At 40.4% G+C, this 20,369-nt stretch overlaps 1 protein-coding gene across 1 annotated transcript; it reads right to left on the bottom strand.

Moving 5' to 3' along the window:
- Positions 1-233: 233 nt before the first annotated feature.
- On the bottom strand, positions 234-19,925 carry LOC139714870 (palmitoyltransferase ZDHHC17-like; the record flags this gene model as incomplete). The annotated part of the gene is made up of 13 exons (XM_071626518.1): positions 19,861-19,925; positions 14,908-15,193; positions 13,184-13,406; positions 12,880-12,944; positions 10,814-10,976; positions 9,103-9,228; positions 8,645-8,784; positions 6,820-6,920; positions 5,863-5,984; positions 5,049-5,205; positions 2,625-2,708; positions 1,547-1,708; positions 234-263 (listed from the first exon to the last, which is right to left on the bottom strand). Coding segments are annotated over exons 2-13 (1,651 nt in total), but the record flags the coding sequence as incomplete, so codon positions are not given.
- Positions 19,926-20,369: the final 444 nt, after the last annotated feature.

Raw genomic sequence — 20,369 nt, 5'->3', positions numbered from 1 at the left:
CCCCCCCCCCCCCCCCCCGGCCTAGTATTTAGGGTTAAGGAAGAATACACCTAAACCTATCTGGTAGAACTGACTAATTTGAGAACACACCTTCTGTAAATCTACAGTACCTGGTAGAACTGACTTGTTAGGGAAGAATCCACCCATACCAACTAGCAGAGTTAGGGAGGAAAAGCTAACCAAAAATTACCTAGTAAAACTGACTAATCAAGGAAGGATATACCTACACTTACCTGGTAGATTCTCATCAGGAAAGAATCCACCTATACCACCAGGCAGAGTAAGGAGGAGGAACCAACTAAATCCTGCCTGACAGAACTTACTTATGAGGAACAACTGACCTAAACCCAGCAGGTAGAGCTAAGTAATAATGAATGATAATTCTATGTACACCTACTTAGCATGGCTAACAAAGAACGAGCTACTGACCAAAACCTTCCTAGTAGAGCTGATTAAATTGATGTGGACATGCTGATTTTGCTACATACAACACGCATTTCCCTAAACCTCTTGAGGATGGGTCTTGTGTATACCCCGGCTGGTGTCTATGGGAAATGTGTGTTGTAGCAAAATCTGTCCGTCCTCAACAGGTTGAACACCTGCCAGAGAATATTCAGGATTATATTCCACATACAAGTGTACTAAGAATGTTGCAATAGGATTGGTCCAGAGCTGATCACGTGATGAAGTGTAGTTTTGCCCATCACATCACCTGAGAAGAAAAGTTTGTTACACTCTATGTTGATAGTCCCTTTTGTTTCGCTGATCTCCACACAGTCCACATAGTCCCAACGCAAGATGAGTACACGCGAAATAAAAGTGCATTGCACTGTGGACTATCATGTGACCTAGGTCACTTGATAGTACACAGTGCAACGCACTTTCACTTCGGTGCCGCGCGATGCGCGCAGCAAATTCATTGTTTTGTCATCTACGCGCACACGTTACCGTTCGCTAGCCTAAGCCCTAAGGATACCATTTAGACAGCTGAAATGGTTTCAGATGTGGAATAAAATGGGAATTTCTAGGACCCTAGATGTGGAATATAAAGCAAATAATCAACTTTTAGTTTCAGGCAATGAGACAAACTATCACTTCCTCGGCGATCTGAATGTGTACGCTATCTTTCCTCAGCTGCGCTTCGGAAAGATAGCTACATCCAGATCGCCTCAGAAGTGATAGTTTGTCCCATCACCTTCACCAACGTTGATTATTTGCTTACTAGTCTTCAACAGGTTGAGGAGGAAGAAAAGTGCCAAACAAAGATGGCATCCCCGACTTAAGAGAGAGAATTGATCCAAACCTATCTGACAGAGCTGATTAACCTGTTGAGGACAGACTGATTTTGCTACAGTATCCATTTCCCATAGACACCGGCCCGAGTATACTCAGGACTCGTCCTCAACGGGTTAATGATGAAGAATTTGCAAATGATTAAGGAGGAAAAGTCAACCCAAACTCAGCTGGTAAAGCAGAAGCCAACAGAAGGAGAATCATCACAAGCTAACATGGCCAAACTGACTACAGAGTAAGAACCAATCCAAACCTACCTGGTAGATTTGACTAAAAAGGAGGACAATGACCCAGGTGACGTGTAGCAGTGAGTTGAGGCTCGTCCAGAAGATCCAAGGGGAACAGGACATGACCTGGCCCAGGTAGATCCAGAAGCCATCCGTCTCAAAAGAAGTAGTGCAGACCACGTTCCAGTCTGCCAGGAATCATAAGGTGCAGTTCATAGTAATCTACTCTTTTTACCCACCACTTGAAAAGGATTTAGCTATCCGATTGGTCAACTGCTCATCATGTGACATACAGTTTTAAAGCATTTATTACACGCTGTTGTTGTCAGCCGTGCAATTTTGTTTGAGCAAATATTGATATCTTATGGTTGATGTCAATCTAATGTCCATTGACTCTTGTCAATTCATGATTGACTCACAGTTTTTGTTTCCTTGTACAGATCTGATGTTACAATTAAAATCCTTCGCCGCACCCGCTCAGCATGTTACAATGCCCGATACACTACGAGCAAATTCCAAGGGTGGAGATGAATTTTGAGCCCTTCTGAGAACAATGTTACAGCTTTAATAACTCTTTAAGTGCCATGGTGTAAACCCTCTGTGTGCCACATTATTCTGCGACAACAATGTAGTCATGCTGAGAGAAACTTTCTGTTTTTCAAGTCCACGTAACTTCTATAGATTTTTGTTACCTTGGACATGTTATGAGCAACATGTAGACAAAATGCCAAGTTTTGTTTTGACGCAAATAGTACAACACATTTATGATTGCTTTCCTCTCAAATGACCAGGAGCTACATTATTGTAGAGGCATGACTTTTGTACACAAAACAGTGACAGAAACTTATAATTTACACTCAAGTCCAGAAGGGAACATTGCTTGATAGGTAATCTTCACATAAAATGAAAGCTACATGTGACAGGAATGGAATCGCTTGAAATGGTTTCATTGTACTGTGGCATTTGGCGATTTATCGATCGGCTTGGGCAGGTTTGTGCGTTTGAGCAGAATATGCGAACTTGGCATGCCATCGACAGAGTCAGATGCGCGAACGTGGCACATAAAGAGGTAAGGTAAGGGAATTCTCATCCAGATAAACTCACATCTAATACAGGCCCAGAAGTAGAGGCTCAGGCATGGGATGAGAGCTGTGAGGTACAGCACAAAGTGGGCGTGGTTACCAGCACCTGGGAAAAGGAAAAGACACCAAGAGTGATGAGAAACACAGAGCAATGCTTTTGCAAAAGAGTGAGCCTAAATCTGACTCATCAGGAGAGATGTGACAGATCAATAATAATAATAACAATATGAAATATCTATATAGCGCTTAATACGGCATGTTTTGCAGCGCTTTACAATTGTCAAAAACAAACAAACATATAAGTCAGCTTCGAATACAAATAATCAACTATACATAATTACCAGTTCTGTTCCAGAAAGAAATGATTTTAATATTTCACAAAGCACAGCAGGAAAATAATGTCATAGATGTAGTATCCACAAACCACTCAATGAAATGAGTATATCATCATCAACCCAACCTATACCGTATGTCCCTCAAAAAATTACAACAGTACCCTCCGCAACGATAACTTTAAAAATAGTGAATCAATCCAAATACAATTTCAGGGTATGAAACTATAACTCATTGCCCACATCTTACAGAAAACCCCATTTGATTTGCTTCAGTGGTCAAAGAGAAATGAGAAATTTTTTTTCGAGTATGTCAGGAATCTCTTCCCTCCAAGTTCTGTCTTTTGTGTTCACACATTAATTTGCAGCTCCAAGAGCATCCAAGTGCTTAAACTTGAAAGAATCAGACTCATGACATGCTTTACAACAATCCACAGTTCTCTGTGACGGCTCAACCAAATTGAACGGGGTTTTCTGCAAAATAGAGCTAAGATGTTATATTTTAAGATCCTGAAGTTGCATTCAGACAGTTTCATAATATTGGGTGTTATCAATGCGAAAATCTGATTGTAATTTTTTGGGGGACATACTGTATCTGATCCTCCCTCTCAATCATCATCATTCCTACACCATCATGTATTTCACTGTCTTGTTTGTTTATTTGTTTGTTCTTTTGATTTCCGTCTGATAAAGATGGCTAGCCCATATTCAGCTGCGCTAGCTGGTCTTCAATTCGGTTCAGTTGGATGTTAGGTGTGACCACTTCACCGGGTTAAACACCCTGCTCTTTGCGATGAATGAATGAAGTGGGATGTTTTACGTGCGTGAGTTGTGACCCTCTCACACACAGCACCTCCATTTTATGTCCTATTTGAGGGAAAGAGTGTTTTGCTTCTCACTAGAGAGGATGGGATGATTACACACAACACTGCTCAGAGAGACTCGGGAATCGAACACATGTCCTTTGGGATCGTGAAGTAGATACACTACCGACTGAGCTACAGAACTCAACACCCTTGTCTAAAACCGCTACCTTGCCCAACAAACTCAAATAAACATCCATGACTACCCTACAGGGAGAACTAATCACAACACCTAGCCTCCTCACCCTAACACAATTGAATCGTTTTATGTAACCATTTAATATACACATATCACGCCAATTTACAAATAAAGGCACTTTATCCTCCCAAAAAATCAATGATTGCACTGCTCATACAAAATCATCTCTCAAGGTTGTGTCTCTTGCTGACACGCACCAAAACATTACAACGGGAGCCATCTTTTTTACCCTTTCCCCCTCTCCTTCCCCAAGTCTTGCTCCATGCCACCCCCAACCAGCCCCTACCACACTCACACTCACACCTATCACACTCACCCCCACTACAACCCACACTCACCCCACCACTCCCACACTCACCCCACCACTCCCACACTCACCCCACCACTCCCACACTCACCCCACCACTCCCACACTCACCCCACTACACCCTCACTCACCCCCACCACACCCACACTCGCCCCACCACACCCACACTCACCCCACCACACCCTCACTCACCCCCACTACAACCCACTCACCCCACCACTCCCACACTCACCCCACCACTCCCAAACCTCACCCCACCACACCCACATTCACCCCCACCGCACCCACACTCACCCCCACCACACCCACACTCTTCCCACCACTCCCACACTCACCCCACCACACCCTCACTCACCCCCACCACACCCACACTCGCCCCACCACACCCACACTCACCCCACCACACCCTCACTCACCCCCACCACACCCACACTCTTCCCACCACTCCTACACTCACCCCACCACACCCTCACTCACCCCCACCACACCCACACTCACCCCACCACACCCTCACTCACCCCCACCACACCCACACTCTTCCCACCACTCCCACACTCACCCCACCACACCCTCACTCACCCCCACCACACCCACACTCGCCCCACCACACCCACACTCACCCCACCACATCCACACTCACCCCACCACTCCCAAACCTCACCCCCACCACACCCACTCTCACCCCCACCACACCCACTCTCACCCCCACCACACCCACTCTCACCCCCAACACACCCACACTCACCAACACAGTTGTCCACCCAGGGGCAGTGGTGATCAAACCGTGCCACGCAGTGGTCACAGTGGGCACAATGCTTGCTCCTGATTGGTCTCTTGATGAGGCATGTAGTGCAGAATCTCTCTAGCTCCAGCTGACCCGTTTCCGCAAGTTCGATGATCGTCTGACGGAAGGACAACGGCACAAGGGGGTAAATTCCTTTATCTTTTTCAAAACATGGAAACTTCAGGCAAACTTCTTCTTCTGTTTGTTTGTTTTTTTCCACAGAGCTATTTCTATTATTTCACTTGAGTGTAATTTCAGTAATGAGACTAATACACATATTTTGTCATCTTCCAAAAGCATATACATTGTAAGTTCTCTTATTTTTGTATTACCTAAGAAACTTAAATGAAAACTGCTGATGGGATGCAGCTGTAAAACCATAAATATTTGTGGGTACAAAACTTAACCATCAATCGGAGCCAACAGCCTCTTGGGGCAAATTGCTACTGGCATTCAATGCATAGTGAAGAAAACATTTGCCTGTGCATTTTTACTATAATTGTGAATCTTGGCTCCTTGCAAAAGTCACAAAAGTTTCATGAACACACAAATTTGTTAATACAGAACATATCCAGTGTCAGTGAATATGGGAACCTGTCCAATAGTACCATCAAAGAGAAAAAAATATTGTAAAGGTTCATTTCCAAGTATATTTGTTTTCCATCACAGAAGTACAGTAATCCCTAAAAACTCCACAGTTCAAAAACACACATACCAACAAACAAATGGATCCCTACAAGAATGGAAGGAAATGAAAAACTTGAATGCTTCTAACCCTTTTTCTGTCCTCTTGCGAACAGCTGATGATGCCTGGGTCCCGCTTCATCGTGATATAGAACTGGTAGAACATTGTGGCCGATGACAGGCAGAAGAGAGTGTTGTGCCACAAAGGTTGCAGTGGATATGGTTGTCAAGGAAACCATCACCTCTCTATCATCCCATTAGTATTCTATCCTCCCAATTCAAATGTTACTGTGTACTCTGAAGGGTACATACCCATTTCTACTGAATATAATTAGTCAAACATCGTACAAAGCGTGAATGATCATGGGAACAATGGTATATCAGATTTCACATTTCAGGCAAAAGGTGAGATATATCACTCCATTGCATAAATAATGAACATTCACTATTTGTTTTAAACACAGCTGCCAAAGCCAGAAGATAACTTCACTGCAAAAAATGAAACTCTGCAAATTTGATGAAGAGGTCATAGAATTACTGAACAAACAATAACGTGATGCCTTCATGCACTGTACAAAAGTGTTGTAAAAGAGTGCAATAGTAGGGGTGGGGGTGTACTCCCCTTCCATGAAGAGAGCTTGGCAGTTTTATGCTGAAAATTGTGCAAGCTGGTCATACAATGTACTTTAAAATAATATCTCGGCTTCTTCTGATAAAAGCTTGAATCATGTATACATATAAGTACACACTGCATTGTCACAAAATGTACATTTTTTTTTTTTTTTTTTGGGGGGGGGGGGGGGGGTGGTCCGCAATCGATGTTTTGGTGTTTTTCCACATCTTTTTTATGGGAGGACTGAGTAAAATCTTATCAGCTGTGTGAGAATGAGAAAGACCCCTGAGGTATGAGTCTGACTGCAATGTAAACTTCACCTAGACAATCTCCTGGTCACTGTAAAGGATGTAAACCTCAAAGTTCAATTGGTCACAACAGCTCTCTGGCAAAAGACTATTGGGTATTAAAATGTTTTCAGTTGCAAAAGGATATATGTCCAAAGGAACAGGGCATACGTGCCATACAGGTAGCTCTTGGTCGCCACGGAGATGCAGATGGACACAAACTCGCCAAACCGGTGGTCGAAGAAGGATCTAGCAGAAGCCAGGGTTTGAAAAAAAATCGATATTAGGCCTAATATAAAATAATTACTGCATTCTCTTTGCATTCTCTTGAAAAGAGAAATTCTTACACGGTCAAGCATAGAAGTGGAACAAATTGAAACACTACAGTAACAATCTTTATGAAAAGTCAATTACTGAACTTTGGCATTTAAAGCAGCCTCGACTTACGTCAGACAGGATATTGGCTTTCTAATTCATGTGTAAATGTCAAATCTCAACTTTCTCAGCCAAATTGTTTTATTTTGCAAATTTCTTGGTTTGAATGTAAACAACTATATCATGGTAGTAGCCCCTGGTGACAGGTGCACATATCATGGGCATCTTCAAATCTTAGCTGGTGCCATTATATATGCAACTACCAGGGCCGGCAGAGCATTTTCAAAAGTGGGGGGGGGGGGGGGGGGGGCTTCATGAGCTAACAAGCAAAAAAAACTTCCACTTCCGGGTTTCTTCACCTGACAAGCAAAAAAAAAGGTCCTCAGTGCAAAAAACATAACCTCATCTTGCTCACACTTCAAGGTCTCTATCCATTTCTTTCTAGTGCCACTTACGCACTTCCGGGGAAAAAAGTGGGGGGCCCAAAGTGGTGAAACCTTATGTGCAAAAGAGAGGGGGGCCCGAGCCTCCCTGGCCAACCTGGTTCTGCCGGTCATGACTACTGACTTGCTATAGGCATTCAGGCCACTGCCCTGGTTTGTAATTTGCAAAGACTAGAAACATATTCTATATTAATACAACTAGTATAGGACCCAATTCCAAGAGCACTTGACAATACATCTTCATGCAACTAGTACTAGTCTTTGTCCTAGTCCTAGAATATGAATGAAAACAAAAATTAATCATGACATGGCATGATGAATACAAAGGATGAAATAAAAAACTACCTAGGTAAAAAAAAAAAAAAAAATGTTGAAAGAAGACTACTAAGGTGAAAAAAAGAATTTCTAAAAGAGAAGTCTGAGGGGATCCTCTCAGCTCTGTCGTATCGTTCCAAATCGACCAAACAGATAAATCATGACAATAATAACTCCAATCAAAGAGTTCTTTGGTACAGGAAAATGTAGTATGATGCATCAGCAGACAAAAACTATGAAACTAAATTGATACATTACATTTAACTTCACTTGGACAACAGCAAAAAAGGTTGGTCATATCAAATACTTTGTTATTATGTGGCATGTCACAGCATTACCCATATAAAATTGGAGATTAGAAAGGCAGAAAAATGTGTGGAAAGCCGATTGTGGCAATAAACTTCACAATTTTCTGATTTTATCTTTTTTTTTTTCAATCTATATAGTAGGGCAAATTATACATCAATTCAAAGCTTGTCATCTGGAGAATTCATATGTGTCCAAAACTGAGAAGTGATTGTATATGGATTCCGTGGTGATGCATCACATATTAAGTATTTTCCGTACTGTAAAATTGGATATTTTTGCGCAACTAATTTTTTTGCACTGAGCTGGATAAGAAGACTTTTTAATTCCGCAGAATCAAGACTCACATCAATTACTGGAACATATGGCAAGCAGAAATATTTGCATGCTCTTATTTTTGGACTTGATAGTTTCTGGTTGCACGAATGCGCAAAAATTTCAACAACGCGAACATTTTCACTTTTACAGTATATCAGATATCATTTTTTTATATATTTTTTTTTTTATTTTGGAAGGAGTTTTCAGCAGACTCACTTGAAGAGGCCGTAGACTGCCACGTAGGCCAATACAACCAGGAGCAGCTTGGCCCACCAGGGTAGGGAGAGCTGTGGGATGAACCCCATGAGGAAGAGGACCAGGAAAGGCACGGACTGCATCACTCGTTTTCTCACATCCTGGTCGACAGAGAGGGGAGAAGACATGTTCTCTTATCTTCAAATTAATGACATTCTTAAAATCAGAACATGGGATAAAAAGGTTACTTGTACAGATTTCTCATTTTACATTCCATCCTCTCTGTCGATATCTTGCTACTTATACATGTATGTGTCTTGTTCTGTTTGCTTCAAGAACTGTCTTCAATTCGTGTCACAATAAATCCGAACAACTACATCAAAGACTTCCCAACCACTATTAACAAACAAACAAAAAATTGATGCAGCAGATGCCTGCAACATCACAAGCAAAGTGGTTGTCACCATGACAACCATTACCTTGTTAGACTTCAGCCTGTTGAGGAAGGTCGTCTGATCCATCACCTCCTCCCCACGGAACTCTTTGATTCTCATTATCAGGTAGCCGTTACGACGCATCTTGGCCAGATCTAAGCATGTCTGGTGCTGCACGAACGAGAACAATTCAGACACGTGTACACGTGCTTAACAACTGAAATAAGACTTCCTGCATATACAGTGTAATGACGTTTGGAAGACATTCACACATTAGTAGTTACAGTTCAACCTCGATTATCCGGCCATGTCGGGACCGGCGCTCATCCGGATAAGCGAATTGGCCGGATATGGGAGACACAACGTTAATGTATAGCTGCCGTCCAAGCTGCCGTCCCAGTGCTCTGGCAGCTAGGCAGGTAGCGTACCCCGCAACGGTGGTCATGACTGCTTACTTTTACGATGATAATGTGGTGTGAATTTACGGTAGTTCTGTCAGGAATATTGCAGGTAAATCGTGTGAGTTTTGTAGAAATTTGAAATGAGTTTAAAGTCACTGTTTTTTCTCAATTTTTGGATGAAAAAAAAAAGTCCTTCACTGCGTGAATGCATCCGGATAACAGAGATTTCCAGATAAAAGGAGGCCGGATAATCAGGTCGAACTGTACAATTATTCAGGAACAATGTACACAAACACACGCAAACTCACTACATGCACTTTAAAATTTTATTCTGAACCCTTGCAATGTACATTCTTGCAGACTAATATACATGCATTCATACAATCAACACAAACAAACATAAACACAATACAGATTTACAAATATGCACCAATAAATATGTACAAATGTACCTATATCAAAGCACATGTGTGTAAAGAATATGCACATACAAATAGATTGAGCTTTTCACTAATTCACCAAAGACTTGGATATTGTTCTTTACTATTAAAATGATGCCTTTCTTTACTTTTACTTTGGGGTACGAAAATAGAAACCTAACATTTTGCTGAATTGCTGTGGTATTTTTAGCACTGTACCCTGTGAGCATGTTACCAAAATGGGAGTGCAAATGATTTTTTTCCCATTTTTTTGTTGTTGCTTTATTGAACACAAATTCTGTTGCAATTATGAGCTCAGCAGAGCGGCAATGTCATTCCACCAGCATTGCTTATCACTCGCTCTCCACCAGACTTCAGTGCCACACACAAACAGTTGCACTGCATATTACAAGCATTACCAATTTGAAGATGTAAAATAAGCTATCGTAGGACAAATTTGTGGATTATTAAGATGATCTCCTTTCTAATGAATGTTCCAAATTGTAATCATTATCAATATCATCATTTTCATTGTAACAACAGTTTGAAATACTTCATAACAGGGCAGTATTGTATTAGGATTATTCTTGCCGGGTGCGCTATTTTGGCCGCCATGATCCCGATGTGTAACATTTTCTGTGTGAACACTAGACGGCACTGTACAATGTGGTACACTGTGGTATGACTGTATACTTTGTTACCACACGCTGCATCACATAATGGCTTTGGTTTTCAATAAAGATGAAAAAAAGAAAGGAAAAAAGTATTGCGCTCTGGGCAACCAGTTCCCCAACACTGGTTGTCCAACGTCGGAATCCAATAAATCATCCCCCACCCCTATCATCTGTCAAGTAGATTTGTGTTGCATATAAATCAAAATGAGAGAGTAAAAAGAAAGATATTTATCTCAGTCATTTTGATGAGAGTCGCACTTACATTTTTGTTCTCGAGGTAAGTGTCTGCGCCGTACTTGACGAGGACGTTGATGGCAGCCATGTTGCCTTGCACTGCGGCCCAGTGGATGGCACCGTTGGAAAACTTTTTGTCCTGGAGGTTTGGGTTGGCCCCCATGGTTAGGAGGAGGCGTGTCGGATCCATGCTGGAAGGGTAGGGGTATTTAAAACAGAGTGAGTGGATAAAATATACATATCTCCCTACCCCCTACAGCCAATCATCAATCAAACAAACCAAAATATCCTACACATCACCATCACTAGATTTCCTCCTTTTTTCTTTTTTTTTTTTGTATGATATTTGTAGTAAGGAGAAATAAAATCCCTAAAATGCACATACAGTGCACTCCCGTTACAACGAACACGGTTATAACGAAATTTCGTTATAACAAAGTAAAACTTCTGGTCCCAAAATTATCGCCATTAAAGTCTATGGTACAAAATTCGCTTATAACGAACACGGTTATAGCGAAATTTTCGTTATAACGAAGTCTTTTCCGAGCACCACTGACAAAGAAAACAAAAGAAATGTGCTCCGTTATAACGAAATGCGGATCGCTTTGGAAAATACGTAGCGGAACAAGGCATTTATAGCGTCTCTGCATGGGCGAATGCGTCACATCATGGTGTGTTCGCTCCGTGTGTCACCCACAGTTTCTGAGGGGAACTTGCGTTATTGTAATACAATAATCTGAAATTGATTAACCATCTGTTTTATTGTTTACATAGCTTTCCAGTTTATGACGAGTATTCAACAAACAGAATATCATATATGCGTGGCTTCCTTGTTTTCGTTGTATATTGTATTTGTTTGGTTATAACGAAATTTCGTTATAACGAAAGAAAACTGCCGGTCCCGAGCATTTCGTTATAACGGGAGTGCACTGTAGTTCTAGTTCGTAGTGATTTACATTATGTGTCTCATGTCATTGAAAGGGGGAGTTGCTAGATTGATGAACAAAAACATGGATTCTAGTGATACAGCGATACAGTGATGCCAGTGATACAGTGATATATCCAGTTTGCCTTTTTGTTTGATGGAGAACGATACTGGAATACTCAAACCGGCAATTGCTGGAGTTATGTATCACTTTATCTCTAATATGCTCTTGAGAAAGATATGTGCTTTACTTGCTTTTACTTTCACCCAGGCATTTAAGAGTTTGCCTGTAGATATCAGCTAAGCTCATAATTTGAAAGCAGAGACCATGCGCTACAACTATGCTCCAAAGATTTCTGTAAAAGGAACAAGAATTGGGCCAAGTTATTGCAAGCTTTATGGTACTACTAAACCCTCATACTTGGTGTGCACAACATTAACCTGAGAGCAAGCAACAGGTATTCAAAGGTCATACAGTATACCATCCCTTTTGCAAACATCACAAAATTGTGCATGGTAAAAGAATAATGTCACTCAACATCCCATTGATATCTTATGGAAATACATCCCTGAGTTTTTTCACAAATAAATGAAAAACTATTGATGCCCGATGTCACTTGATCATACACTACTCTTTTGTACCCAGAATAACAGTTTTGTTTTGTTTTTGTTTTTGTTTTGCGTGTGTGTGTGTTTGTTTGTTTTTGTTTGTTTTGTTTTGTTTTTTTTGTTTGTTTGTTTGTTGTTGTTGTTGTTTTTTTTGGGGGGGGGTCTGGATAAATTCAGATCTACAGCTATATAGTATGTTTCCCCCTCCATTATAGAGAAGTTTCCTGTTCTATTATTCTAAGAAAAGATTTTAATCAACTCTCGAAGTGTACCTGCTCATGAAAGGAACCTAATTTTCAGGGTAGCAAAAGGGACAAAAGAACTTTAAGGCTCGAAGTCATGAAGGTGGTACAATTGAAACCATGGTTTAAACCATGGACAATTTGTATGGAGCACCAAGTGTCGCAAGGCCTATTTCATTACAAAATGACTAATTTCATAATGAAATAGGCCATGCAACATTTGGCACTCCATACAAATTGTCCATGCTTTAAACCTGGTTTCAATTGTACCACCTTCATGAATTCGAGCCTAAGGGTGAGGTTCTTAGAAGTACTTACGAAAATGCTTTGTATGATGCCCACATCAGTGGTGTCATTCCATTGCCATCCACCATGTTGGGATCCTGATGAAACAACACAAAATGACAACAAATTATCAACTTTTTAAAACTTACTGTAAATTGGTGACTGGCATTCAATACATCGAATAAACAAAAACTTTCATGCGCATTTTACTGTCACGAAGATTGGCTCTTTGAGATATTCACATAAGTTTCATGCACGTGAAAATTTATGGTTTTAGGGTAAAAATATATGACACAAAAGGTCTAGAATTTAGACTACATTCTACCACAGGTCTCACCTGTCCCTTGGCAATGAGGTAGGCCACAATGGGGGTGTGAGCAAACTGGCAGGCAAGGTGGATACAGCTGCACCCCTCCCCGTCCCTCAGAGAGGGATCGGAACCATACTGCATCAGCAGCACCACCATGGGGAGGTGGCCCTGGCGCACTGCCCAGTGGAGCGGCGTCGAGTTCAGGTCCCCGCCAAGTTTGTCGATGATGGCGCCCTTGGAGACGAAGTACCTGCCCACGAAGAGAGGAGAGCGAGGGGAAGGGGAGTTTGACAGGATCAGGCTACTCATACTGGTGCAGCAGCTTGTGACTTGTCAAAATTGATTACGATATATTGTTATTAAGCTACAATACGAAAATAGCTTAAACGAATGATGATTGAATAATTTCACATAAAAACTAGTTTCCTGTTGAAACACAATTATCGTAAATAATGGAATGGTTTGAGTGTGTGCTCTGTAAAGTTGCCCCTCCTGTCGAGCTCTAGGATTTAGGGGAGTTACTTCGACTGTTGGTTTATCATTTACATGTACATGTATGTTTTTTGGTGATTTAGTGTGATGTATGATTTTATGTATAGTTTCTGAATATGTTTATTGTAAATACTTTATTATTTGTGAACACTGTGATTTTTATCTATAATTTGTAAACTGAATGTACTTAAGCCTCTGGGCTGCCAATTTCAGTAACAATAAACCTCATCAATTCAATTCAATATAAATATTGCATGCTTCATAATTACAAATACTGAAATATGGTGATTCTATCGTATTGTGAAAGGACTAGCCTGCTTGGTATTGCTTGTTCTTCACTACCTCCTATAAACTTTTTTTTCTATGTATGACTACCAGGTATTTACTTTGGGTTTTATCTTACGTTTGCTTGCAATGCTGTTGCTTGATTAGAATGAGAAAAAAAATCCATTCAAATGGTTGTATTAAAATTCAAAATTTTCAACAGTCGGTATGCTGTACTCATCTGTTTACCATGAAAATGAAAAATATAATCAGAGGTAAAGGTTAACAGTTCTGTAATGTGAGTATTCAAAAAGAGAACATTAATGGCTGAGGTCAGTCAGATCCGAACTATGCACTGAAACAATGATTTCACTTCTTGGTAAATGCTCATTCAAATACAATAGGGGATTTTTTTTTTTTTTTTTTTTTTTTTGGGGGGGGGGGAGGGTGCATTGAGCCATGAATGACAGTTTAAGGTGTTAGCAGTCACTTATTAAACAAAACTAATTAAGAGAAATGTGACCTGTTGCAATGCCTTGTTTATTCTTTGATTTTGAATGCACAAAAAATCTGAGATGAAAGATAACACCTGCACATGACACTGTACGTATTTTTGCTCTTTGAGAATAAACATGTAGTATTTTTTATAGAGGTTTGTTTTTTGTCTTAGACCTGGTTGATTTTTTCCAAGGAGGGAATCATGCTTATAGATGAATGGAACTCATGTGGATTGAGTTAACATAGCAATACATTCAGAATACATCACTGAAATTTGAGTAAATAAGGATGATCCATTCAAAAGTTATGAATTTTAGAGATTCGGTGCTGAAACTTCATTGATTTGTTTTGCTAATATTCAATGGTTTGTTTATGCTTAGGTTTCATTCCTCTGTAAGAAACACTCAATAATAACAAGTCTTAAAGGATCCACAGAAAGACCAGGAAAAAGACAGACAAACTGTCAAATCAGGTCAAAGTATGCATGCCCACTGTACCTAACAATGTCCAGTCGGTTGTTAATGGCTGCCCAGTGTAGCAGCGTCACATTTTCTTGGTCAGGTTGGTTGACATCGTAGCCTTCTTCGATGAGCCTACGCACGCGGTCAATGACTCCGTACTGGGTGGCCTTGATGATGTCCATCTGCTCTGGGTCATTTTTGGGGTTCTCCGACTTTGGCTCTGATGATTCGGCGGAGCGGGGGTCGAAGAACATCGGCCCACCCGGGATTTGGCTCGAAGGCTGTACCGGGTAGGGCTTCACTTCTTCCATCATGATTAAACCTGGCAAACAACAAGTAAAAAAATAAAGAAAAGACAGCCAGCAAAGAAATTAATCACAAAGACAATGTTTGCTGTCGCCAAAAAAATTGGGTGCTAACATGCTTTTGTATCCCTGTAGATGTCTCAAGTTCCACTGAACCAAACTGAATTAAATTACAGAATATATTGAAAAATATCTAGTTTACTTCCAATCACTCACGTAAATTTGAACCAAATTGCTCATAGGGACATTAATATAGACGTTGACTTTCATGTCATCGCTCAAAACACAATCACTCTTCAAGAGTGATAGTGCCTCACAATGGGCCGGATGCATAAACGCTAGCAATTGCTTGTGCTAGCCTTTTACTCGAATCCGTATGCATAAAAACAAGCAATTGTTTGCGAGCAGAAGCTTTTGCTAGCAAGCACAAGCAATTGCTTGCTGCTCGGAAGCAATTGCTTAGAGGCCAAGCATTTGCTTAAAAACTTATGCATAAAACATACCTTTTGCTTGGTCTTGCTAGCAATTGCTTACGATTTTCCAAGCTCTGTAAAATGAGCTTGAGCTTTTGCTTTGCTTAACTGGGACGTTCCCTTTTAAGTATCATTTTCACATTCATAAAAGAAAGAGCACACTTGTGCAGGAGTGGTATAAATCTACAAGAAATTACCCCTAAGAAATGTAAGAAACTTTTTGGTTTCAACAACGGGAATGTCCAGTGGTTAGCACGCAAAGTGTAATGAAAATCAGGTAGGATGTCTGACTCGGTGGAGAGCAAGGAGACCTCTCTCCACGTGCGATCTGGCAGATCCGGGCTACTATAAGCAGTGACGGGAATCAGCCAGTATGTGTGTATGTATAGATGTGTGTGTGAGTCTGTGTGTGCATTTCATAGCACTTCTGCTATGTCAGGAAATGGTTTGAGACACACATACCATTTAAAATACATGCTGTCACACTCGCCTTTGTTCTTGTGTTCGCACAGGCGTGACGTCCCAATTGTTGAAAACGCAAGCAATTGCTTGTGCGGGACAAGCAAAAGGTATGGGCACAAGCAAAAGGTTATGCATATGGATTTAAGCAATTGCTTGAGCTAGACCTTTTGCTAGATGAGCTTGTGCTTTTGCTTGAAGCAATTGCTTACAAGCAATTGCTTACAAGCAATTGCTTGTTTTATGCATTCGGCCCATTGGTGCCTCACAACCTAAAACTGAAGCTACTCTAGAGCTCTAGACTCCTTCATGCAAAGGTTTTAACCCGCCGAGGACGAGTCCCGAGCATACTCGCAGAGATTCCAACTCTCCCACTTTCGACGGGAGATCTCCCACCGAAAGCCCATTTTTGCTAAATCTCCCGTTCTCCCGCTTGAGATTTAATTTCTCCCGCCCTGGCTCTGTGTCTCCCGCTTGAAATTATCTCTAACTTGTATAGTGTCATCGTATGTTGAAGAATAAGCCTGAGATAGCATGAGAGAGCATCTACTGTAGAACTCTACAGCTTCCAGGGCCCTGAAGCGGGCCCTGGTCCCCAGCCGAAAAGAACTTCGCACTTGTGATGTGCGCTTCACGCCCATCAATTTGGAGTCTCCAGTTTGCTAGGGGTTTCAGGTGGGAGAATCTCCAGATCAGAAGGTGCATGGGGTTGGGGTCTCTGTACTCAGGCAATTGTCTATGGGAAATGTGTGTTGTAGCAAAATTAGTCCATCCTCAACAAGTTAAACGTGCTCTTGTAATGCTTACACTTCAGAAGTTTTGAATATTATTCACTGTATTATTTGTTCTATGACTATAATACAATATCATTTTTAGCAACAAGTGTGTGTGTAACATTACAGTTGTAGGAGAGTGAATTGTATCATCGAACGCTTATTTCTTTGTTGCCCTGAATTCTGTACTCAGAAGATAAAAGCAAATATAACACCAACGTACAGAAAATTAAAATTTGCAAAATTTTTTTAATCATTCATTCTGATTTTTGGGAACTGTACTTCAAGTTAGCCCCTCTACAAAAAAAAAAAAAAAAAAAATAATCTTTTTATATAGCATGGTGGAAAATCACATCATCCATGCAATTGTGGATATGATTTTTGTTATAAATAATTGACGTCTTTCACATATATGTGACACTGCACCTCAAAACAACCAAAAAGTCGCCAGACATGAATTTTTAGTTAAGACCATATTCTGAAAGAACAGACTTTAAGCTTTAAAATGATGTATAACTCAAATCAAATGGACTCTCCTAACCTATCTAAATATTGGAAAGAAAGCACAAACTCAGGAAAAGTGTGAACTGAGAAAAGAGGCTCTGAAGTACAGTGTCTATTGAAGCGCTTAATCTTTACCAAACCGTGCTGACTGTGCGATGAATGGGACAAAAATCAGAAAGTAAACCACCAGAGTAACAGCAATGAAGGGATTATCAGATTAAACTGAAATTAAGCACGCCTCATTAACACATTCTGTCCATAATCAATGCCAACTTTCAAAGCTGTAGCACTATCCTTTCAAAAGTTATTAGAGTTGAAAGTAAAGAGTGGACAAGGTTTTTCAGAAATGAAAAAGGGATTCTAAAGACACACCTAATCACACTATTCTACCAAAAATGTTCGAGATAAACTGCTAAAAAAACACACTTTCCTGCCCGTTTTATGATACCAAATTTTTGCATAATGTAAAAGAAGACCCGCTCTTTCAGAAAATATGAAAAAGTCAAGTTCGGCTAGGTTGACCCATTTCACTTATTTTCAGTCCTCACGCAAAATCAGTGTGTGCGACTTTTTGTTCGTTTTGAGGTGCACGGTCACATATTGTTCATGCACCAGAATCACTATTCATACCCACGGTTCACCGTACACATTTTTTATCAAGCGTACGACAAAGAAAAAAAAAAACAGCAAATGAGGCTCAAATTTCACATTGTATCATAAAAGGTCTCACATTAACATTTCATACAATTTACGCGAAAAAAATTGTGATAAATTGATATCGTCTTCTCAATCTGATGTGACATATGAATCTTAGCATTTCTACATTTGTTCATGCTTTCTCATTATTGGCCCAAAACTTTAGGGGAAGCCTTCCAATATCTCTTCGACAAGCACCTTCTATTGATGGTTTCAAAAAGAACCCCAGCTCAAGACCTACCTTTCAATTCAAACAGACAATAAATATTGTGTGTTTACCTGAATGTACATAGCTAAGTTTGATTGTTTGTTCATTTTTCATCCGAGAAGATGACTGGAAAGCTCGTAATCAGCTATGCTAAGCTGGTCCTCCATGGGGTGGGACCACTTCACCGGGTTAAACGCCCTGCTTTTTGGGATGATTGAGTGAAGCGGGATCTTATGTGCATGAGTTGTGACTCTCTCATACATGGGACCTCCATTTTATGTCCTATCCGAGGGACATAGTGTTTTACCTTTTGCTAGAGGGGACAGTATGAATATGATTACACACAAAATTGCTCAGTCCAGACTCGGGTTCGAACCCGGGTCGCTTGGGTCAAAGGCAGACGCCCTACCGACTGAGCCAACTCACCGCCTTTAATTAAGTGTCTGTGTACAGATGTTCTTGTTTGTTTATTGATTTGCTCTTAGATCTTCTGTGATACTCTGTTTAAACGTGATACATGTTCCACAGCGCCACGAGTAAATTTATCTTTTTCGGTAGAATGAGCACTTTATAAGAGTCGTCTATTATTATTATTATTATTTATTTTTTTTTTTTTTATTATTATCATTATTATCATTATCAGTATTATCATCATTATTATTAGGGTCTAGATCTATATCTGGCAATTTCGGCCCACATAACGCTCTGTAGAATTATAGAACCTAGTACGTACATGGTACCGGTAAGGCAAGGCTCTGGCTAGTCTAGAAATTCCCGCCCACAGTGAATGTCATTAGAATACTAATTTACACAGAGCTGATGTACGCATCTGTAAAATAAATCACCAAGACACCATGTTGTCCAGTAGCATGTCATGCAAAATTTATATAAAGTTTAACGTACATGTATGGATATAAAATTAGCTTACCAGGGTTCTAGTTTTTATAGATCTAGATCTAGATCTAATAAACCTAGATGTGAAATAGGGCCTACTGGTGATTTTAGAATTGAATGACATTATTTATTGATCTATTGATATGGACTACACAGTACAGCAACACATAGGATAGACCCTACATTTACATGGATCATTAATAATCACAGGATAGAGGTCGACGTCTCGCCTCGCCCTCGCTCGGCTCGGATCTAGCTACTTCGTTCTGGCCCTAGCATGCACAACATGTAACGACTATTTGAGGGGGATAAACAATGGGATAGCGCTGACAGTGACAGTGATACACTAAGTGTTAACATAATGTAAACTTTCGACTATTTTCATCTTCTTTTCTGATTCCACTAACTAGCAACCTGATAAAAGTAGCTAAACTACCTTTGCCGTACTGCTCACGGTTCACTTACCTACTGCACACTGGTATTTTCAGTTTCTTCAGTCCCGTCTATTATAAAAGTACGTTGTAACGTTAGAGTGTGGTGTCATGCAAAGAAATACGGCACACGACGTATAAAATTCAGATAACAAAAACATAGACAATATTTCCACGTGATTCTTAATAAAAATGACGTATAACTTCAAACACAAGCCGTCTTACATCAGTTAGGATCCATCTTACCTTCTTAAGTTCTAAGTATTTGTGGTGCTATTCGTGCCGTACACCGTGTTTACGCCACTCCTCCGTGCAAGAACTGGCACCAACCTCGGGACACTAGCTACACGTACGTACGGTGTACGAACGTTTGTACGCAATACGCTCATAATCATGCCACTGATTAACAACGCGCTAGCTAGCACAACACTGTCAAATATAATCACTTACTTCATACATGTAGAGTGGGTACTTGCGTATAAAAACAGATTGAAGTAATCGACCCTTACGATGATTTGGGTGCGGCTCCTGTATTCTATTAAAACCGAGGAGTGCGCTACCAAAAACCTTAATTGTGAGTTTGTTAATTGAACATGGACGCACACTGATCTTGTTTATACAAAAGTTTAACCTTGTATTAGCTTTGTAGATTAACGTTGGAGCGAAGTTAATGCTGTTGACCTAAACTCGTTTGCACGTCTGAGTAAAGTAGGTAGGCTAGTCCCATATCATTATATTGCTTTGTTTGTTTGTTT

Source organism: Diadema antillarum, unplaced genomic scaffold (genome assembly GCF_040938485.1).
Source record: "Diadema antillarum isolate AM-2024a unplaced genomic scaffold, OU_Dant_1.0 seq00002485_RagTag, whole genome shotgun sequence".
In the NCBI taxonomy this organism is placed as follows: domain Eukaryota; kingdom Metazoa; phylum Echinodermata; class Echinoidea; order Diadematoida; family Diadematidae; genus Diadema; species Diadema antillarum.
Note: the sequence above shows the minus strand (reverse complement) of the source record. Positions and strands in the feature narration are given on the sequence as shown.